The sequence below is a fragment of the Gigantopelta aegis genome, chromosome 10 (genome assembly GCF_016097555.1).
Source record: "Gigantopelta aegis isolate Gae_Host chromosome 10, Gae_host_genome, whole genome shotgun sequence".
Classification (NCBI taxonomy): Eukaryota; Metazoa; Mollusca; class Gastropoda; order Neomphalida; family Peltospiridae; genus Gigantopelta; species Gigantopelta aegis.
Genome location: NC_054708.1, coordinates 40,555,061 through 40,579,985, shown reverse-complemented (window position 1 = coordinate 40,579,985; position 24,925 = coordinate 40,555,061). Strand labels below are relative to the sequence as shown.

At 35.8% G+C, this 24,925-nt stretch overlaps 1 protein-coding gene across 1 annotated transcript in view; it reads left to right on the top strand.

Moving 5' to 3' along the window:
• Positions 1-17,702: 17,702 nt before the first annotated feature.
• The window catches only part of LOC121383626, a 40,718-nt gene continuing 33,495 nt past the window's right edge, over positions 17,703-24,925 (top strand). Inside the window, exons 1-4 of the mRNA XM_041513718.1 lie at positions 17,703-18,249; positions 20,091-20,201; positions 21,411-21,677; positions 23,491-23,760. Coding sequence (XP_041369652.1) covers positions 17,703-18,249; positions 20,091-20,201; positions 21,411-21,677; positions 23,491-23,760 — 1,195 coding nt within the window. The remainder of the gene's footprint in view (positions 18,250-20,090; positions 20,202-21,410; positions 21,678-23,490; positions 23,761-24,925) is intronic.

Below are 24,925 nucleotides of genomic sequence, written 5' to 3'. Positions count from 1 at the left end.
ATAAATCATTCGCACTTGATAGCTTCATTCAATTTCTTTAGATCAACACAGATGCATACTTTTCGTTCTTCTTCAATACTGGTACCATTGGCGCACACCAATCAGTTGGCTCTGTGACTTCTTCAATAATACCTTCATTTTTCATTCGGTTTAGTTTGTTTTTGACTTTCAACAAAAGTGGAAATGGAACTCTTCTTAAAGTTGCAACAGTCATTGTACGGCTTAGCGTCATCTTTCAGCACAATTTTGACTGGTTCACATTTGAGCAGGCCTGGCTTTGTAAATATGTCATTACCGATTTCTTTGATTTCTTCAATGCGTTTTACAAGTCATTTATATGCCGTGTGAAACCGGAGGACCTAACAAGTTATTTACTTGGTTTCCTGCCACAACACACACACGAAAATAATATATCTGTCCTTTGTAAACAGTATGTGCCACGAATCTACCTTTGCAGTTGCGTTTACCTCCAGGACTGTTCAATGTCGACTTAGCTGGCATCACATTTTTCTGCAAGTTCATACAAACTATGAATGAAAACTTCCACAGATTCACCCCGTCTCTGACATAATTGATGAAATCTTGCTGTGTCGTGAGTGATATTTCGTTTCGGTACGAAATGTTCCTCAAATTTGTGCAAAACTACGTTATAATTATCTGCGTCAACTTCTCTGTCAAAAGTGAATGATCAAAATACATGTTCTGCTTCCATACCCATGGCATAAATAAGAGAACTCACTTGCACATTTCCCTCCTCTTGGAAACATTTTGTTGCTGTCCGGTATTGCTGAAAACGTTGTTTCCACTCCGGCCACTGACCCGGATTGCTGAAGTTCAAATTCTCCAGTGGGTTAAATTTCGGCATTTTCGGATTACCATTCAATAGTTAACGAACCTGTTAATTGTTTTCGTGACATAGCATTCTTGAGCACTCTGACACCATGTTATGAATATAATAAAGTCCAGTTTCAAACAACCATAACTGATTTATTATTTCAAGGAGGTTTGTGCATTCCTAGCACTTTTCTTGGCTGGCCAAAATCACACACCAAACTCTGACGTAATACACATATGTTATGAATGGCTATTTAAACCAACATCGTATATGGCTATTAATACCAACATCGTGACAAATGCCATGAAGCCGGAGAAGACCCCTACTTGGGCCTTTTGTATCTTTGAAACACCTCGCAATGCTTAGGCCTAATGGGCAAAGGACAAAAACCATTGTTTCTACTACATTTCATCTCATGTTAACTGTACACAATTTTTTTCTGATCAAACTTTGTTTTCTTTCATGTTTATCGTTCCATATTCATGATTCAAGATAAAAACATATAAATGCCACCGTGATGATTTTTGTTTTACATTACTTGCAGGGGTGCTGCAGACAAATATTTCTTCTTCTTGTGTGCCTATGTTTTTTATTTAACTACTCCCATCCCCATTTATTTTGGGCTAGGTTAATTCATACATAGATGATTCAATATTTTTGTATGGATGTGGGTTTTTCTCATTACTATTAATTTTAAATTGATCACTTGTTTTTAAAAGAAAAGACCAACATGGAACTTGTGTCATTGGACATGGTCACTGGGTTACTTTCAGAGATACTAGTACATGTTTGTACATCACAACATTCGAAATAAGGACTTGTTCGTTTGTCCTAACCAGTGAAAATTGTTTGGATAAGCACAATGTACTTTGGTGTTTATCTGGTGGATAAATAAAAATGTTCAATGCAGTTTCACTTTGAGCAATCAAGAACATTGTCCTTGCACTTGAATAAAACAAATCATTTATTGGACAAGTGAAATTATAGGTGGACAAGTAGATTTGTAGATGTACTTGTCTGGTGGACAAGTGAAATTATAGGTGGACAAGTAGAGTTGTAGATGTACTTGTCTGGTGGACAAGTGAAATTATAGGTGGACAAGTAGATTTGTAGATGTACTTGTCTGTTTTCTGCTTATTTCAATCACTGTGCCAGGGCCCGGTAACACAAATAAGTGTAACTAAGTGTCCGATATGTGTGTGCTACATGGACGTAATTATCATTTTACTCCAGTAACTAGCCCGGTAACACAAATAAGTGTAACTAAGTGTCCGATATGTGTGTGCTACATGGACGTAATTATCATTTTACTCCAGTAACTAGCCCGGTAACACAAATAAGTGTAACTAAGTGTCCGATATGTGTGTGGTACATGGACGTAATTATCATTTTACTCCAGTAACTAGCCCGGTAACACAAATAAGTGTAACTAAGTGTCCGATATGTGTGTGCTACATGGACGTAATTATCATTTTACTCCAGTAACTAGCCCCGGTAACACAAATAAGTGTAACTAAGTGTCCGATATGTGTGTGCTACATGGACGTAATTATCATTTTACTCCAGTAACTAGCCCGGTAACACAAATAAGTGTAACTAAGTGTCCGTAACACGTAATTATCATTTTAAGTAACTAGCCCGGTAACACAAATAAGTGTAACTAAGTGTCCGATATGTGTGTGGTACATGGACGTAATTATCATTTTACTCCAGTAACTAGCCCGGTAACACAAATAAGTGTAACTAAGTGTCCGATATGTGTGTGGTACATGGACGTAATTATCATTTTACTCCAGTAACTAGCCCGGTAACACAAATAAGTGTAACTAAGTGTCCGATATGTGTGTGGTACATGGTGTAATTATCATTTTACTCCAGTAATAGCCCGGTAACACAAATAAGTGTAACTAAGTGTCCGATATGTGTGTGGTACATGGACGTAATTATCATTTTACTCCAGTAACTAGCCCGGTAACACAAATAAGTGTAACTAAGTGTCCGATATGTGTGTGCTACATGGACGTAATTATCATTTTACTCCAGTAACTAGAATAATGCGTAGAGCACACATTGCATGTTCGTAAAATCTTGACGTGCGTAGTGGCTAACAAAGTGTACATATCGGTTTAAGAAGCAACAATTGGCTCTCTGCATGTAATGTATGTATGTATGTATTTATGTATGCATGCATGCATTCTTTTCAGCATGTAACTATTATACATTTCATAAACGAAGTAAAACAAAACATGAATTTACCAATGTCAACACTATCCCCACCCAACAAAAGAAAATTAAATTTTACAGCTGACGACAACAATCTGTTGCCAAAGACAACTGTATATATAAATATGGTATATTCATGGGTAGCATTAAGGATTTTTTCCCAGGTGTCTATTTTTTTCCAGTGGACTCGTTTGCTCCTGAATTAGCTCATTTCCAGGAGTCCATTCTCAAAATCCATGAGTCCATATTATTATACCCTTTATTTTGGTACCAAACATGTTTATGTTTGAAGAAAAGAAAAAAGTTGACACCAAACTCGATAAAACATTGATTTGACCCCCCCTCCCCCACCACCACTAACCCCGGGTTAAGAATCCCTACCCCAGGGATAAGAATACATAGAGGCAAGGAAATGCATAACCCCTGTGTCAGCATTTCAGAAAAAATTGGGATGTAAAGAAAACAGAAATTTTTTGTTTGAAAAAAAAAAGGTTGACACCAAACTCGATAAAACATTGATTTGACCCCCCCCCCCACCACCACCACTAATCCTGGGGTAAGAATCCCTACCCCATGGATAAGAATACATAGAGGCAAGGAAATGCGTAACCCCTGTGTCAGCATTTCAGAAAAAATTGGGATGTAAAGAAAACAGAAATTTGCTTGCCCCCCCCCCCCCCCCCTCAGTGTTTTGCACCTTAAAATGCCTCTACATACCGTAAACTATTGTCACTGTGGCCGCCTGAAATACATTACATATAAATTTTCTAAAAAAACAAACCATGCCAGGGGACACAGGGAAAATGCTTTTGCTACGCAACCGCGACGCGTGCTTGTTTCGGCTTTACGCAAAGAGAAACTGGGTCACGGCCTATATAGCTGAATGCAGTCATTACACAAATAGTGCAGTTAGGCTTTCTGACCTAGTAAACCGCAACTCTCTTAAGAAAGGACCGCATTACTAGTCCTTGAAAAATGAGATACAAAAAATTGATTTGATCATGTAGGCCTATAATTTCTAATTATCACAAATTGCGATGCGACACTGCTTATTTTGAGCCTTGTGTTGCATCACTATATTTCTACTGACTGTACACAGTACACACCATAGTGCCTATGGACACTCCAAACACGTGGGTGCCATATGTAAGTGTAAGTGGCTCAATGATGCTACCTTTTGACAGCCAATGGCCATTATTATCAAGTTAGGTGAAATTTCAATGTTCAACCAAATACTGGTGGCCATGATTGTTTCTAGGTCTGATGTCTGGAAAGTCCAGTTTCCAAATAGGGTTGCGATGCTTGTTACTCTCTTGGTTATTGTATTGATATTATGTTATTATAGTTTAGTTATTTGTTACCAAAATAAACAATTAGTAATGCATATCTAATTTAAATTGTTTTGTTTGTAAAGGAAAATCTCTCCTCATGTAGGAATATTCAAACAAGTTAATAAACTGTATAGCTACACTCAGTTCTGTTTCGACAAAAGTTATGAGGATTTTTGATTGCCCAATATCAGTGGCCAATGTATATCATAATGACTTCATTTTGTAGACTTTAATTTTGATAGTCATGTTAATGGTTTAAATAAATAAATAAACAAGAAAGAAAGAAAGAAATGTTTTATTTAATGATGCACTCAACACATTTTATTTACGGTTATATGGTGTCAGACATATGGTTAAGGACCACACAGATATTGAGAGAGGAAACCCGCTGTTGCCACTTCATGAGCTACTCTCTTTTTTTTCGATAGCAGAAAGGGATCTTTTATATGCACCATCCCACAGACAGGGTAGTACATATCACAGCCTTTGATATACCAGTCATGGTGCACTGGCTAGATCGGGAAATAGCCCAGTGGGCCCACTAACGGGGATCGATCCAACACCGACCGTGTATCGAGTGTCCCACCCCTTAAATAATTATAAAATTGTTTTAAACAAATCCACACAATACCTAAACTATATCAATGTTCAGACGCATAGTGATGTATTGATGTAGTTTGCTGATATAGTGGCCGCAATTATTAAGTTATTGTGACATTTCATCTTTCCACTATAGTAAGGTACACGACGACTATTAACACGGCTCCAGTGTTAGTAACGTAGCCCGTGTTCTGCTTACGGAAACCCCATTGATTGTGACGTAGATTGGCCACACAAGGATTTACAATGGCGTTTAGGCCTGAGAGAATATACCGTAATCAAACGAAGCGTTCTGCATACCTTTCAAAATATAGACTCGTCTTGCCATTCCCACAATTCCACCTGACGATCAGGAGAAGAAAGTGATTTTCACTCATTTTTGACAATAGGTTCATACTGGGAACGATAGGGGTGATCATGGCGGGATTATGAGTGATGGATTGTTTGACTTGGCTAACTGATTCCATGTGTCCAGATCACTTATGATGTGGTGATGATGAAATAATGGAATAAACATGCATCTGGAATGAGTTTTTGAAAGTAAATTGGGACGGTTTTATTATCACTTCTGGTGATGAGCAGGCATCCAAGTCTGCTTTCCATATGTTCCGGGATGTATGGACGCATCTTACTTTCCATATGTTCCGGGATGCATGGACGCATCTTAACACGACCCGTGATATTAATGCCAAAACATATTAGTAAACAATTGGGGTCATTCAAATATTATGTAACGCTCGAGGGGGTGGTGGGTTTAGGTCCAAATGCTATGTATATAGCGTTACATGGATGGGTGGGTTTATTGAATAGCATTACGTAATGCACATTTTTCATAAACGCTTTTGCGGTGACATTGTTTAACATAGGTAGTTTCCATAAATCATTATCTAGTGCCTTGTCTGTAGGAGGACAGCCACTCCTGAGGAAATCCTTTACTGGAGAGTTCTTCCTTGCATTGCCAAAAGAAGACTGCCACTCCCAGACTAATTTACTAAAACATGCACAGTTCTACCTTTTAAGGCTTTAGTCTCTTTGTACTGCATTATTGATTACTAAAACATGCACAGTTCTACCTTTTAAGGCTTTAGTCTCTTTGTACTGCAGTATTGATTACTAAAACATGCACAGTTCTACCTTTTAAGGCTTTAGTCTCTTTGTACTGCAGTATTGATTACTAAAACATGCACAGTTCTACATTTTAAGGCTTTAGTCTCTTTGTACTGCAGTATTGATTACTAAAACATGCACAGTTCTACCTTTTAAGGCTTTAGTCTCTTTGTACTGCAGTATTGATTACTAAAACATGCACAGTTCTACCTTTTAAGGCTTTAGTCTCTTTGTACTGCAGTATTGATTACTAAAACATGCACAGTTTTACCTTTTAAGGCTTTAGTCTCTTTGTACTGCATTATTGATTACTAAAACATGCACAGTTCTACCTTTTAAGGCTTTAGTCTCTTTGTACTGCATTATCGATTACTTCAGAGACAATGCAAGTGAAGCTGCATAAATTGGCTGTTCTAGCATTTTTTTTACACCTACATGTATATTAAAAATTATATTTAATTTGTATCATTTAATGGTAATTTGTAAAGAAACATTTTTAATTATAATGGATTTCTTTTTTTAAAAATGTTATTTGGGTTGGTATGGGTTTAAAACTTAATAATATGTTTTTTAACATGAATTTTAACTTTATTCGTTATGAAGTTACATGCCAATTCATTGTTTTCTTTTTTTTTAAAAGAAGTAAAGTTTGTTTTATTTAACGACGCCACTAGAGTACATTGATTTTTTATGTTATCATCGGCTATTGGACATCAAACATATGGTCATTCTGACACTGTTTTTTAGAGAAAATCCGCTGTCGCCACATAGGCTACTCTTTTACAACAGGCAGCAAGGGATCTTTTATTTGCGCTTCCCAAAGGCAGGACAGCACAAACCATGGCCTTTGTTGAACCAGTTATGGATCACTAGTCAGTGCAAGTGATTTACACCTACCCATTGAGCTTTGCGGAGCACTCACTCAGGGTTTGGAGTCTGTATCTGGATTAAAAATCCCATTCTTTGACTGGGATTCAAACCCAGTACCTACAAGCCTGTAGACCGATGGCCTAACCACGACGCCATCGAGGTCGGTCATTTTCTTTTTATTGCAAACGGACTATATACATTGTTGTTATTATTATACATGGTTATTATTCAACAAAGAAAATTCTAGTTTTGATTTTTGCTGTGCAGTTAAATTGGAGGGCTAGTTGAATTTGAAAAGGCCCACTAAGATTTTTTTTATCAATTGGCCCTGCTGGCGACCATGGTTTTCACATTAATTTTCAACCCTATATTTATATAGCACTCCTGAAAGTTTTTATACGCTGTTCCTTAAAGGGAAAAGAAGTCGGACAACATTAATGAACCAAACAACATAAAATTGGAAGAAAATGTTATTGGTTTATTGGTTAATTTTTGCAACATTTACATGTACCAATTACTTCATAAATTAATACTGCTTGGTTTTCACTCACCTAAAAGTTTTGAGGTGTGCGATTTTTCACTCGCCTAAGCGTTTTGAGGTGTGTAATTTTTCACTCGCCTAAGTATTTTGAGTATTTTGGTATTTCAAAAGCCAAGGACTGTATCGGATATACAGCAGGTGTCAATTATTTCCTATATCACCAATAATGATAGCTACTACAGCCAGATTCTATCATGTGACATAAAATCTAAATTTAAATGGTCTCAATTTAAGATTAAAAATAAATATATGAAATATTTTTGAAATTATTATGTTATTAATGCCAATAAGAATGATGATTTCTTCATTGGACATTTTAATCTGGTTGTCTTAAAGTACACAGTGTAGATTCAGGTGGATCCATTATATTCACTCTTATTTCTTTTAGGTTCATTGGGATATGAACAAAACAACACAAAAACAAAACAATGTATAAACTGTGTGAAGCTTCACACAAAAGTTTGCCATTAATCTTTTATTTTGTTCAAACCCAGATGAACCAAAAACAAATAACAGACAGTCCTTATAAATAAATTTTTAACAAACTTATTAGTAAAAAGATGAACAAAATCATATTTTGTTTTTAATTTTGTTTTGGTTCTAGAACAATAAGTAGAGATTATTATACGAGCTTGTGTGTTGTACTGATTTTACGAAATGAGTGTCGGGATTAGTGTATTACCCGAGTGAGAGCGAAGGTAATACGTGAATCCTGGCATGAGTTTCGTAAAATCAGTATGATTCGCATGCGAGTTTAATAATTTCTTTATTATCCACATTATCAAAAATATTATATTCGTGAATAACAAGCTAGGACCATGTCAAAACATTTCAAACGTAACTAAAAAGAGACAATGAAACGATTTTATTTTCCTGAAGTGATGTCATTGTGATAAGCCGCATTCAGTTATGATGTCACGTTACAAAATTACGTCATTCATTGTACACGTGAAATCATTATGACACACATATATCATACTGGTTATATTTCTCTGAATATCTTGAAGTATATGGATAATAACACTCAATAGGGGAGGGACGGGTTAGTTGATCCACCCATTCCCATTGGTCTTGTGACATAAATTGGCACCATATTTGGAGAGGTCATGACCCTGTGCCTCCATGATGTAATGGTCGGGCAGCAGGCTCACTTGTGTAAATTTTGCCTTGAAAAAGGCATTTTAACAGGAGAAAGTAAGATTCATCACTCGAGGAATGTTGATTTATATCGGAAGAAACAAATATTTTGCATGTTCCTGACTTGTGATTAAAACATTGTTTTACTGTGTATTTCCATGAACAGTTTGGGTTAAGTTTGTGCCACCATTTTAACAGCATGTATTAAAATATTAAAATGACCAGTATGGGACAAGTTGTGCCAGTCTCACAGGGGATAACCGCATGTGGGTAACTGTAGTTACTTGCATCTAAGATGGCGGAGGACGCACATGATGAGTATTAATAAATGTGAATTTCCATTCTTAAAGGGCATTTTTGAGATGTCCACATACAGAGACTTCATGAAATATATAAAATATGCATTTCTGAAGAATATGTTTAAAAAAAAATAGTATTTGGGAATTAGATAACGGGCATCAAACATTAAGTGTCAACATCATGAGGATATGGGTATCTGTTACGTTTGGATGAGGGTAACTGTTCGATGCAAAATGCCATTCAAGTCGCACATAATTCAAACTCTGAAAGATGAAAGGACAATTACCCCAAACGGAAATTTAATGTCAGCTTATACCAAAATTACAATTAAAATATACTCCCGATATTTACCGAATCTCGCATGCAAGCTTTCCATTCTGTTATTTATTTTGTTGTTGAACATCGAAATGCCCTGGCAAGGCAGAATTAAAAAAAAAAAGACAACTAGACCTTAGCTCGGCAGCAGCCAAATGTGCGAAGCTGTCCAACGTCTTAGTTTTGAGTACTTCAACTAAACGTAGTTTTGCCAGTTGATATACATGTAGTTATTAGCTCTGGACTTGCAGAGCACGTGTTTGGCCGTGACCGCGGGCTAGGACCAGAAGACATTCGAGCTACTGTCCAGTCTGTACAAATGCATCCGTATCCAACAAATTGCATAGGCTAGAATCTAAGATCATACGGTGAACTAATTTTTGTCTGAGAAACTTGATAGAAAGTAAGTTGCCTTTGTGCCTCTCTTTTGAAGAAATTGTTTGCCTTGGTGCCCCTCCAACTTGCCTTAGTGCCCTAATGTTTGTTATTAAACCGAAGGCAACACTTGCCCCCACCCCCGTTATTCACAATGTGCCATTCAAATATTACATAATGCTATTATGTCAAAATTAGACACTCTCCCTCCCCACTCCTTTATTACACCGCGGTGGAAGAGATACCCATGTGATATTTATCGTCTCTTTACATGTGAAAATATGTCTTTTGAGAGGTCATGATCTCCGATCATATGAGCAGAGGTGTCACACAGGTAGGCCTACAACTCTGCATAGATGTTATGCGAAAAGTGTGCACATGGTTCTTTCGATTCATATTTTTTTAATCGGGAAAAATACCTGCTGTATATAATTAATGTTAGCAGCATAATTTAACAAAAACTATATTTTAATAATTTAGTTTCGCCTTGAATATATTTATAATATTGTTGGTGCAAACTTCATTGATAGATGCGTGGCGTGGGAATGCAAAGTTTCATTAATAAATAGCTAAATGACCTATAGCCACAACATGACATCATTTTTGTTAATTTATGTGCAGTGTAATTAATGAAATACTATACTCGTTCCCGAGTGAGACCGTTTATATTACAACTCGTGTGTTTTTAATCGTATATCACTCACTTTCGCTCGTAATGTACGAGTAAAAATAAATGTGCATTTTGAAAGTATGTGTTAAAATAGTATTGGCTCGGGCGAAGGATGTATCGCACAAATAGCACATGTAATAATCTGAAAAAGAATATGAAGGGGAAAACAAGAATAATGGGGTTTTTTTACTAATTGTTTCTAGACGCACTTGGCGATCATTAGTTATGAAGAGACGACTACAGCAGTTAACCTCATCCTGCAGCTACACTCATCATTGCAGTTACCCACATCCCATCTGAAGCTGACTAGACAGTTACCTACATCATCACTTCGAAGTTACCTTCATCATGCCTAACTTTCTGATTTCATTATTAGCCGAATTACACAACTTATCCTTAGTGCATCTATTCAAAATATATTCATACTAAACCAACTGCCGATACGGTCTATTAAAATGTGAATGTAATGCTTAGAAATACGGAAATTCACATTGATTAATATTTGTCATGTTCGTCCTCAGCCATATTGAATGCGAGTAACTACAGTTACCGCATGCGGTTATCCCCTGGGAGTCTGATTGGGGTATGTTGATCCATGGAACAATTTACCCCATTGTGTTTTCTAAACATGATCAACTTGCCCCTATTGTCAGCTAATTTTCATGTGTGATCTTACCAAGTGGGACTTATAGAGATACTGAATAACATGTGTCAAGATAGAACTTTCTATAATTTGTGTTTGAGACAGGATTTGAAGTTAGTTCTCAAATGCAGGGGCATAGTGTGATCTGGACTTAGGGGGGGGGGGGTCATCCGAACCCCCCGAACCCCCCTAGCCTATGCCCCTGAAATGTTAATGCATTCTAATTGACTTTATTCTATGATTTAACGTGATTGATGGCATATGTTATATAGTCATGAAAGTATATTATTATTTGTGAGATATGTTCTCAAGAAATCTCTTGTAGTAGGCTATTGTAGAGAGACATATTCAAAATGAATGTTTTCAGTCTTACAATATATTTATCAGACATTCCTATATGCATAATATGTTTGGAGTTTCAAATTACGATGTTTATTATGTTTGAATTTGTTTACATTTGAATAAAACAATCTTCAAGTAAAGTACAGTATATTGATCAACTTGCCCCTTGACCTGGCACATCTTACCCCAGAAGGTGGGTTATTTGAGCCATTTTTTATAAAATGTTTGATAGCTCACTATTGTACAGGGACACGACTGACTTATAATAACTTAACTAGAATGTGTGCACAACTGTATGCTGCAAACATTAGACTATAAACCATCACCTAGCATATCTTAATTCAAGCACCGGACTTGTTAGAGTAAAAATTGGCTCAACTAACCTGTTCCTCCCCTACCACTATAAAATGATGTCATCTTATGTGACATTCCCTGATTATCTTTAACTATGTGGATAATAACACTCAGTGCCACTATAAAATGATGTCATCTTATGTGACATTCCCTGAATATCTTGAACTATGTGGATAATAACACTCATTGCCACTATAAAATGATGTCATGTTATGTGACATTCCCTGAATATCTTGAACTATGTGGATAATAACACTCAATGCCACTATAAAATGATGTCATCTTGTGTGACATTCCCTGAATATCTTGAACTATGTGGATAATAACACTCAATGCCACTATAAAATGATGTCATCTTGTGTGACATTCCCTGAATATCTTGAACTATGTGGATAATAACACTCAATGCCACTATAAAATGATGTCATCTTATGTGACATTCCCTGAATATCTTGAACTATGTGGATAATAACACTCAGTGCCACTATAAAATGATGTCATCTTATGTGACATTCCCTGACATCATTTTTACATTCATTGACGAATGAACAAATTTGTGTTGACAGCTGGAACAATGGGATGGCAATTCTTATGAATGTAACAAAAATTTAACTCTTAAAAAAATGACAAACAAGTCTTGTATATTGCAATGAGCCATCTAAACATATAAGACAGGGGTGCAGAAAGTACTCGCCCGCTTGCCAAATGCGAGTAAAATGCTGATGGGCGAATTAAAAAGAGCAAATATCAGTCCGACGGGCGATCTGTCTTTCTCTGACTGACTGTAAATTTATTTTATGTATTTTTTTATTTTTTGTTTAACATTGACTCCGCATCAACCATGCCAGAATTCTAAACCATGCAAACAAACTGTTCAGAATGATGATAAAATAGTTCAAATAAAAAATTCATTGACGAATTCAGAGTTCCGAACTGCGCAGGCGTAACATTCCAAAAACGGGTTATAGTGAAAACGGAACTGTACCAAAACAACCCCAAACGAAAACAGAACCAAATTGGACAAAACTGAATTAAAATCTATGGCTATATGACTTAATCACTGTATTAATAATTTATTACTTTGTAACACCATTTTTCCAAATACATTGAAATGCAGTTATATCTATACCATCCCATCTTCCTACACAAATGTTTTTTATAACTAATTTCAGTTTGGTTTGACGTAAGAAGGAAACTAAAGTGTTTTGGTAATAGCAAAAATATACTATTTTTGTGTGCAATTTAGAAAACAATCGGCTCAGAAATAAATAGGTTAATGCACTAAGAAATAAATAACTTGTAGTAAAAGTTAAAAATCCATAGTATGAAAAATGGCGATCCCTGGGAAGCAATATAATTTTAAAAAAGAAAAAAAAGAAAAAGGTACCATTTTTGCCTAATCTGTTCTGTTTTAGCCAACGAAAATTTTTCCATTTTGATAGTGGTTTCAAGTTAGCTTCATTCCCCAGAAACAGAGCCAGTCAAAGGTCAATAGTTCCTAAAATGTATTTGTTCAAAGCATGTTGTCAGTATGTTTATAATAGATTCTTCTGTTAAATACTTGCGGGATGTTACTTGAGTTTTAGATCTACATGAAAGAAATGTGAAAAACTTAGTCCTTACCAGAATGTTTCAAAATTTACTGATTTGTCAATCAAGGTTTGGGTTTGATTTCGTTTGTTTGCCACGTTATGTTGATCACTTACCAAGTATCTTTAATAATGTTTTTTGTCATATATATATATATATATTTATTTCAGCTAGTGCACCACGACTGGTATATCAAAGGCCATGATATGTGCTGTTCTGTCTGTGGGATGGTGTCCATGTAAAAGATCCCACAACACTCGAACCCAAAACAAAGTCGCAAGCTTTTTGTTCGGTAAACCCTTATATTAGCTGATGGGTCGAACACATCCAGGGTCGACTTTAAGCCTTCGCTCGAACTAAATTATCGATCCCATCTGTGTTAATAGCTATATTTCCCTCGAACTGGTAATCCATCAAATATCAAATAACAATTGCTGCACTTGCACAGTTGGTTATTATAACCTTCGGATTAATTATTTAGGTGGAATGAACTATAGAAAAAAAGAAAGAAAGAAATGTTTTATTTAAAGACACACTCATAGATGAATCGGAAAATCGCAACAATAGCCATGCAATCATTTCATTACCACACTTGTCATGTTGTTTGTTAAGCGGCTATTGGTAATGATCTTTCAAGTACATCTAGTGTTCTAACACAATGACGTCGTAGAAAGGTGCTAGAAAGGGGTGGTAGAAAAACCGTCTACCACGTGTGTAGACGCTAATCCGCCCTTTTCATTGGTTAATATTAGGATGTACACGGCAGTTGCTACCGGTTGATTACGTCATTTTTAAAACAAAGTAGTATATGACGTCACATAATAAGATAGGTCTTCTTGACACCACTGTATGCTTTCACACTCGTGACGTAACATGGGTGTCAGCTTAGAGGTGACGTCACGTTACAAAAATAAAATGAAGAGACTTACACTGTTACAGTATAGTTAGACTAAATTAATAATAAAATTTATTAGGCAGGTTGTGCTAGAAAATATTCGACAAACTATTATTACTGTAACAGTTAGATGAACCGTGATACCAATCAAACAATTAGTGCACAATGGACCTCAGCATAAAGCGTTACTTTGAACTGCGTTTTTTTATTGTTCAACTATTAAAATTGTTTAGTAATAAATTCATGTAAATACATATTATGAATTTGCCATTTATTTATTTTATTTCAGTGCACTTGCATGCATGACACAATTTGTATCTAATTCAACTTTCTAACTGATGTTACGGAAATGTCCGATGTTGACCGAATGGTTCAGTCGAACTATATGATGGGTCAAACACTTTCTCAGGCACAGACGGGGTTCGAGCCAACGGGATTCAACTGTATATTATAATTATATAACCCCGAAGGCAAAGCAAAATTTTGATTGACTAAGATCTGATAAAAAAAAACTCAGTTCAGTGGTTGGCACTGGCAGTATATTTAATTGACAGCAGCAAGTTTCTCATTTCACTCTCTAGACTAAATGTTGCAGCTATTCTGTGTCAGGCAAATTTTGATTTCTGACATTTCTAGTCAATTAAAAATTTAATAGCAAGTACTGTTTAATGATTTAAAATGTGGAGCAATCTCTGAAACAAGTGAATTGCAGCAAGATACTGAACAAAATATTCCCTTATTTGTTGTTAAAACACATTTATTTCCCATGGGCTGTTCACTGTTGAAAATTAGATCTCACGACCTATCACACATTTGAGGAGAGCACTTCACTACTGAGCTACATCCCATTCTCAGTAAGTGGTACACGTAAATACAGAAAGATAGGATGTGACATAACATGACCTTTTATAGCAAATACACCAATCACTAAAGATTAACAACTAAAATACTATGTGGGAAGTTTCCTTGGTACATGGAGGAACAAATACACCAATCACTAAAGATTAACAATTAAAATACTATGTGGGAAGTTTCCTTGGTACATGGAGGAACAAATACACCAATCACTAAAGATTAACAACTAAAATACTATGTGGGAAGTTTCCTTGGTACATGGAGAAACAAATACATCAATCACTAAAGATTAACAACTAAAATACTATGTGGGAAGTTTCCTTGGTACATGGAGAAACAAATACACCAATCACTAAAGATTAACAACTAAAATACTATGTGGGAAGTTTCCTTGGTACATGGAGGAACAAATACACCAATCACTAAAGATTAACAACTAAAATACTATGTGGGAAGTTTCCTTGGTACATGGAGGAACAAATACACCAATCACTAAAGATTAACAATTAAAATACTATGTGGGAAGTTTCCTTGGTACATGGAGGAACAAATACACCAATCACTAAAGATTAACAACTAAAATACTATGTGGGAAGTTTCCTTGGTACATGGAGGAACAAATACACCAATCACTAAAGATTAACAATTAAAATACTATGTGGGAAGTTTCCTTGGTACATGGAGGAACAAATACACCAATCACTAAAGATTAACAACTAAAATACTATGTGGGAAGTTTCCTTGGTACATGGAGAAACAAATACATCAATCACTAAAGATTAACAACTAAAATACTATGTGGGAAGTTTCCTTGGTACATGGAGGAACAAATACATCAATCACTAAAGATTAACAACTAAAATACTATGTGGGAAGTTTCCTTGGTACATGGAGGAACAAATACACCAATCACTAAAGATTAACAATTAAAATACTATGTGGGAAGTTTCCTTGGTACATGGAGGAACAAATACACCAATCACTAAAGATTAACAATTAAAATACTATGTGGGAAGTTTCCTTGGTACATGGAGGAACAAATACACCAATCACTAAAGATTAACAACTAAAATACTATGTGGGAAGTTTCCTTGGTACATGGAGGAACAAATACACCAATCACTAAAGATTAACAACTAAAATACTATGTGGGAAGTTTCCTTGGTACATGGAGAAACAAATGCATCAATCACTAAAGATTAACAACTAAAATACTATGTGGGAAGTTTCCTTGGTACATGGAGAAACAAATGCACCAATCACTAAAGATTAACAACTAAAATACTATGTGGGAAGTTTCCTTGGTACATGGAGAAACAAATGCACCAATCACTAAAGATTAACAACTAAAATACTATGTGGGAAGTTTCCTTGGTACATGGAGAAACAAATGCACCAATCACTAAAGATTAACAACTAAAATACTATGTGGGAAGTTTCCTTGGTACATGGAGAAACAAATACACCAATCACTAAAGATTAACAACTAAAATACTATGTGGGAAGTTTCCTTGGTACATGGAGAAACAAATACACCAATCACTAAAGATTAACAACTAAAATACTATGTGGGAAGTTTCCTTTGTACATGGAGGAACAAATACACCAATCACTAAAGATTAACAACTAAAATACTATGTGGGAAGTTTCCTTTGTACATGGAGGAACAAATACACCAATCACTAAAGATTAACAACTAAAATACTATGTGGGAAGTTTCCTTGGTACATGGAGAAACAAATACACCAATCACTAAAGATTAACAACTAAAATACTATGTGGGAAGTTTCCTTGGTACATGGAGAAACAAATACACCAATCACTAAAGATTAACAACTAAAATACTATGTGGGAAGTTTCCTTGGTACATGGAGGAACAAATACACCAATCACTAAAGATTAACAACTAAAATACTTTGTGGGAAGTTTCCTTGGTACATGGAGGAACAAATACACCAATCACTAAAGATTAACAACTAAAATACTATGTGGGAAGCTTCCTTTGTACATGGAGAAACAAATTTGGTAATTCTGCCCCCTCCAGGACCTGAGGGATGTCGATGAAAAGGGAAACTTAAGCCAATTTAAGAAAAATATTTTTCTCTACTTCCAGAAATGCTATAACCAAATACTCTTCATATATGTTAAGGTCAATAGATGATTTATTTCATTTGTTAATGTTGGGTCCACCGTTTGTGTCCAGGTAGGTGTTGTTTACTATAATTACATAGTGAAATGCATTTAAACTTACTTCTTTAACGTCTTCTCCAAAACTACTTGACCAATTCTAACCAAATTTTGTTGGAAGCTTTCTTTTTTGATTGTCTCTCTGTAAACTTTTTGCTTGCGGGACATAACTTTCTTATCAATTCATATAGGATCATCAGACCTTGTATACAATATAAATGTGTCACCATGGTACCCATGCTACAACACTGTTTTCTTTCTAATGAAAAACAATAATGTTTTTAATCAGACATCACCATCTCTAGTGAGTGCAGTGTCATCAGTAGTTGGTATAAATAAACTGTTAATCCATCCCACTGCAGAAATGTCACAATTATAATCCAATCATATACAGGTATATAACACATTCAATAATTTGTGTGCTTCTCCATCAAACTCCCAATGGGCATGGCATGTTCCTCATTGGTACACTTACAAGTATTACTTTTTAAAAGTTACATGTTATTATTATTTTTTAAGGTAATTTCCAGGAATGGATCAGCCTGAAAATAGTAACAGTGATGTTGACCCAGATGCACATGACAAGGATAATAACAGAGAAAGCCAAAACATGAGTATTGATAGTGATAAAATAAGTGCAGACACCAGCGTTTTATCAGGGAGATGTGCACCTTTGATGCCACATCAGCAACAGAATCAAGCCTGGCCTCCACCAAGAGGTGCACCACCACCTGGACATGGTTACATGAATCCCATGTCGCGTCCAGAGGGATTTTCACCAGCCCAAGGATCACCAGGCTATATGAGTCCCATGCCGCGTCCACAGGGAGGACCACCAGGCTATATGAGTCCCGTACCACGTCCACAGTACCAGACTCCACGGTCTGCTCCAAGTCCTGTTTGGTCCCCACCAAGACATGGATCAGCTCCTAGACACATGGCAAATCCTTACCCATATGAGCAAGATGACCACTCTGAGCATACAGCATTTCCTCAGAATCCACTGGCACAAGTTGCTCCAGATTCACAATCATCGCATCAGCCATCAAATGATCCGCCTGCTTCTCAACATGAGCAAGGTATGTTTAGTCATTTAGATTTTGATATTAGTCACATGATTAAAAAACCACAACAAAAATGACAGTATTGCTGTACTGTAGTGTCTGCTGACAACTAGTTACGGGATCAAAATGTGATATTGTGCATTTTTTATATCACGTGATTTGTACAAATGATAGGTGCAACGATATTTTCTCATGCTTCTGGCAAAGTCATTAGAAGTGCTCCACCTCAGATCTTATCTTTTAAGGTGCATGAGTGCGATCGCGCTTGCACAACATGTAATTTCAATCTGGCGAGTGTAAAAAATAATACATGTAACAAACAGCGCACGTAAAATAATTTTGTATATTGATTGCCACTATTTACCTTGTGTAGCTGATAAGACCCATTTAATAATACCAGGAAAAAAAATATGTGACGTGAACGGTAGCATCCATGCAAGCTTTTAATATATGACTGGGACTTATCTTTGCTCTACAAATCGGAAAACACTTGTTTAATAGACATCTTGGAAGACGTACCAATCCGATCAAAACTCCTTTGCCTATTTAATATAAAATTAATTAGAAAGCGTCCACTTTTGTAAGGTAATAGAGCACAATGTCTGATAAGTCTAACTCATTTATACTGTTCATATAGTTATGAAGAAGAAAAAAAGGAATTTAATTAAATAGTGTCTTCTGTAGTCTACACAAATGAACTCGTTATGGAAATCGGCGAAGTCTGTAAAATTGTCTTCATTAGTTCATAATTGTTAGCCTACAAAGCTTACGTGACGTCCCAAAAAAGGCAAGTGTGTAACGTTTTACTTTCTTTAAAAAATAAATGCAGTTTAGACAAAGACAATTCAAAAGTTGACGGAATAATAAAAATAAGGAAAAATAATGATAATAGGTATGTATAGGAATAAGCCTAGGCCTTGTTTACAAAAAAAGTCTTCTTATTTTACATTTATTATTTTTCTTTTTTCATCTTTAAAAAACCCAAATAATATTTGCATTTCAGCCAGAGGTTAATGATTGTACATCTATTATTTATATCAACGATCATAGCTGGTTATTTACTTTTTGTTTGTTTCAATACATTTGTTAGAAAGTCACAGACCAAGTGACTGGAACATGATTTGATGTGCAGTACTCTGTGGCATATTGACCAATCAAGCTATCGGGGTCAGATTATTTTGACTCTCGGAACACTAGCTGCACACGCTGGTCTACTCGACAACTTGTTTCGCATTTATGATGGTGTCTAAAATTATTGTGTTTTTTTTAGATTATCTTTATTATGGCATCCTACGTTTGGAATAAAATCCTTTGTAATGACAGATTTTGTCGGGAGTTTGTATCTTTTTTTATCAACAACATTCGGACTGTTCTAGATCAATAACGTAACGCTGACTTGACATATATGTCAGAGCCGTTCTTAACTGGTTGTGGTACATAATGTTTTTGACCAGTCAGATAGACCATAAGTTTGTCTCAGTGTCTTGTGACCTACTATATATATTCAGTATTTAGAAATGATTATGCCCCCTCCCCGAAGTTCAGTACGTATATCTCTGATGGGCCTGGTAGGCTATAGATAATTTTGAAAATGTGTCACGCCAAGAGTGACCGAGGCCTCTTAATTGCATAATTTCCCAACAGAAAACAAAACACAGATAATTTTACATTTGTATTTTTAAAAAAACAATAAGTGATTACTAGGCCTAATATTTAGTTATGTTTTATAAACAGTTCACTGGAAATAGAACAGTTAAGCACTGGTAATGCTGATCAGTTCATATTTAATAACACCAGGCACCAGTTAATTATCGTCCACCAAATAGAGAACCCTTTCAAACACATGCTAATTGTAGCCTATCTGCAAGTCCAGGTCATCAACACCAAGTCGCTTTGTCCTGGCAACCCTCATCAACTCGCCGTCACTCATATCATCTATAAGGCCATCAATATCATCAATCTCAACGGTAACATATCAAGCTGCTGGTAACCATCATCAACTCACCATCACTCTTACACCATCTATAAGGCCATCGGTATCATCAGTCTCAACGGTGATGCAAAAAGCTGCTGGTAACCATCATCACCCCAGCTCACAATAATAAATCTGACCTGACAAAAACATGGTAAATAGTACAATTACTACGACTACACCATACTAAAATGGCTGAACCGAATTGGGCATATCAACTGGTTTCCACAGAAAATATCTATTTCCAGTACTATTCATTGGCAATTTATTAGTGAGGCATATGTACAAAACACTGTCAGCCAATTCTTCTTTAATACTATATCCATTAAATATATATCTATATATAAAGTTATCAACTATTAAATTACAATATACCACCGCTTTTACATTAACCAGTCTTGACAATTATTACTATAATAAGTATACATACAATATTTACTGCCAAACTATACAATTCCATAACAAATTACAACCTTTTCCTTAATATACAAGTTAAAATAAAATACAACATAATGCAACTCCAAGTATAATATAATATAAACATAGATAAGTATAACGAAACCATACTTACCCCAGCTGTTCACAGGAAACCTCTCCATGGTTCCAAACATAACACGTGTCCACACACCACATCACCGCACGTGCACCATGTGCATCACAGCTCTAGGTTCTCCTAACAATATGTCATGTCATGTCATAGGGTTTTACGTGCACATTCAGAACAAGCTGTTGTAGCGCACGCCTGTCGTGGGCACAAGAGCCGTGCATGACAGGAAAGGTGGGGGGAGGGGAGAGGAGGGACCGCAAGGGAGCACCAGCAGCCCGATCAAATCGGTAGAATGGAGCAGTTACAATAGCTCTGACCAGCACTTTTAACCAAGTGTAAAAAAAATGGACTAGTCCACAATCACGCTTTGCCACTGCAGACCAAACCATCGCAAGTGCTAAGGTATTTGACTGCACGTGTGAAAAGGTACCATATGACAACTGCGAGTAAATAGGCTAAATAAAATATTCAAATTATCTACACACCCGATAACTCCACAACTTATTTACAATAAAATACGGTTGTGACAAAATGCTTATATATTTTTTATAGGCATTTGAAATTGCAATATTGTATTGTATTATATTGTACTGTGTTGTATTAATGTATTATATATTCATGTTGTTTCTAGTTTATTTGTTTTAAATACTGTTTCAGTAACGAAAAGAGTCAAAAAGTCGCACAAAATTCACAAAGAAAAATTGAAAGTGGAACTTTATGATGAGTCAACAGTTGACGAAAAGAAGACCGAACCGATCAACTCCATTGTCGTTAGAGGGAAGGAGAGAGCTCTTAAAGATGAAGACGTAGAAACTGTTGAATTGTACTTTGAGAATAAGAGGAAGTCAGGTGGAGGAAGCATTGAAAAACTTCAACATGACAAGAATAAAAAAGCTATTTACATAACCTTTAAAGAAGAAGGAGGTGAGTGTTTTAAATAGAGAATACTACATGAGTGGCCTTTAGATATCATTTATCTTACGAGTTGTTTTAAAATGTATCTAATGAGTGAAAGGAAGTTGGATGTTTTTAAACAAGTTGTAAGATAAATGGTATCTAACTGACACGAATGTAGTATTTTATTTCTTACATATCTTCAGAAAACAGTTATAAAAAAATTTAAATACATTTTCCAACTAAAACCTATGTATGGCTCTAGCGCTTAAAGTTAACTTGTGCATCACAGACACGTCAATTTCAGGTTAACTTGTATGTCACATCTAGTGATCGATTTCTACTGAAACAGAATGATATAGTAGTTTTCTGCTATCTTTTTGCTCACGCTCTGCTACCAGTAATAAAATATTACTTGCAACACATTAAATGTTTCGTCCACTCGGACATTTTATTTGCAAGTGCCACTCTATGCACAACGCATGTGCAGTACAACTTGCTGAACTGGACCAATCAAAAACTAACTAATAACTAATTATAATAAACTAAAGGGGCTGATTATAATAACAGTATAAATTAAAGCTACAGGTTAACAGCCAAAACCCCTGATATTGCCTGAAATATGGTCAATAATTGTTTTGTTACATAATGTCACCCATAAGACACATACACTCGCTATAACAGCTTGTTCTGAACGTGTATGATAAAGCACTTGACCGTGACCAGACCTGTCAACCCTCCTGGATTCGGCAGGAGTCTCCTGGTATTTGATCAAATCTCCTGACAGCCTGTGCAGGAGACAATTTCTCCTGTTAAATGACATTTTTGTAAGCATTAAAAAAAAATCGATCCCCTTTTGCCAAAATAACATAAGGGAAGTAACTATGACGGATCTGAAGTGCCAGACTCTGGCCCAGGGTTGACAGCAATACACACGATGCATGTTAAAATAACATTGAAGACAACGAAAAGACCAATTAGCTATATAAACATACTTGTGTTAGTTAATTTTGTATGTTTGAGCAGTAAAACTTTGGTAACAAGGGTACACTTCAATAGATGGGTTTTTTTACAATTAATAAATGTTGTGTTTGATATAAAGTTATCCACAGAAATGGGTATAATTCCGGTATATTTCACACAATGTCCGTAATGAGGTTTTACTTGATTAATGGAAATACAATGTTTATTGCATCATTATAATGATTTTAAATAAGTATCACACCACTGTTCCTCATTATAGTAAAAACTTAATATTAATTTATAAGATTTATATAAATTTGTCTTGGGTACTTCAATTTGGGTACACTAGCCACAGATGATGATGTAATGTAACCTGTAAGTGTAATGCCGTAAATGTACTAATTAATTTTTTTAATTTCTTGTTAATGTTCTTTACATTTTGGGATAAAAGAGATTTTTAAATTATTTTTTTATTAAATCATAATGATATTTAAACTTTGAAAAGAAATATATACACACATTTAAAAAAAAAAAATTAATTAATTAATTTAAAAGAAATTTTAAAGCCAAGATCTAAGGTTGACAAGTATATATGACATTATGTAGTGTTCATATAACTTATTGTAATAATGTTACAACAACCTTGTGATTTTGGGTTAAATTGTGTGAAGTTAAAAAATCTCCTGTTTTTTGACAAAATCTCCTGCTTTTTCAACACACACCTCCTGCTTTCTCTTGACTAAAGGTTGACAGGTCTGCGTGACTAGTCTCAGGAGAGTGATGAGGAGCATGAGTGACAGCTCCCCTTTAACTGTAACTGTGTAAACTGCCTGTAATGCATCATACATGTCAAAGCTTCTTCATAACTTTCTTATTTTAGTTGCTCAAAGTGTATTGAGAAAAGTTCACAAAATTGGCAAGACAACTCTAAAAGTGGAACTTTATGACGAGTCAACAGTTGACGAAAAGAAGACCGAACCGATCAACTCCATTGTTGTTAGAGGGAAGGAGAGAGCTCTTAAAGATGAAGACGTAGAAACTGTTGAATTGTACTTTGAGAATAAGAGGAAGTCAGGTGGAGGAAGCATTGAAAAACTTCAACATGACAAGAACAAAAAAGCTATTTACATAACCTTTGGAGAAGAAGGAGGTGAGTGTTTTAAATAGACAATACTACATGAGTGGCCTTTAGATATCATTTATCTTACGAGTTGTTTTAAAACGTATCTAATGAGCGAAAGGAAGTTGGATGTTTTTAAACAAGTTGTAAGATAAATTGTATCTAACGGACACAAATGTAGTATTTTATTTCTTACATATTTTCAGAAAACAGTTCTAAAATAATATTTAAATACCTTTTCCAACTAAAATCTATGTACGGCTCTAGCGCTTAAAGTTAACTTGTGCATCACAGACAAGCCAATTTCGGGTTAACTTGTATGTCACATCTAGTGATAGATTTCTACTGTGCTTTTGCAATGGGTGGTATGGCATTGGTGACCTGGTCATCACCTAGCTGCAGCCAGTCGTATGTCTGTAAAATGTCAATATCAAAATTGGTAACATTTTGGGTGCCGGCTCTAAATTATATTATTTCCCAATTTTTCACAGAATATTACTTTGACATCAATACACAAAGCCACACATATTTGCAATATATTTCGGACATTAATTAAAAAAAATCAGTATTTTATTTAAGAATAGTCTTATTCAACTTAACGTACTAGCACAACAACAATGCTATACGACCCTGAGTTATAACCTCCACTGCAGAATTATCTCCTCTTGCCGGATGTATAACCTACATCTGCGCATGGATAGACCGTTTATCCTCGCTTTTGATTCTGCAGTCCTCCATTGCAGTCGTGTTCAAGTTTTGCTGTAGTAAAATGTTTGTCAAATTGTTTATTAATTTGTAATTTTGTTTTACTCTGTCATACGAGGTCTTTTGGGTGGTGTACACAGGTGGTTTAATGTCTGACACGGCTTCCTCGGACTCCAACCGGTTGGTTGTGTGTGCCGAGGGGGGTTGTCTTAAATGACTGCCCCAGTTTGATCAGCATTTGTTATGTCGGGCATGCCGTTCTTGTTGTTTTGAACGCCAGTTTCATATCTGTGTAAATTGGTCCCCCTCCACGTGGGGGAAGGCTAAGAAGCTGTCAACAGACACCGAGCGTAAGAAGATGATTAGACGTGAACGGGACGGGCGGAGCACAGTGGCAAGCTTCGGGGTCGTGCTCCATACCGATTTGCCGTTGGTCGGCAAGTCTGTGTCCAGTTCAAAGAGCTTGCAGACAAGTGGTAGGCGCAAGGGC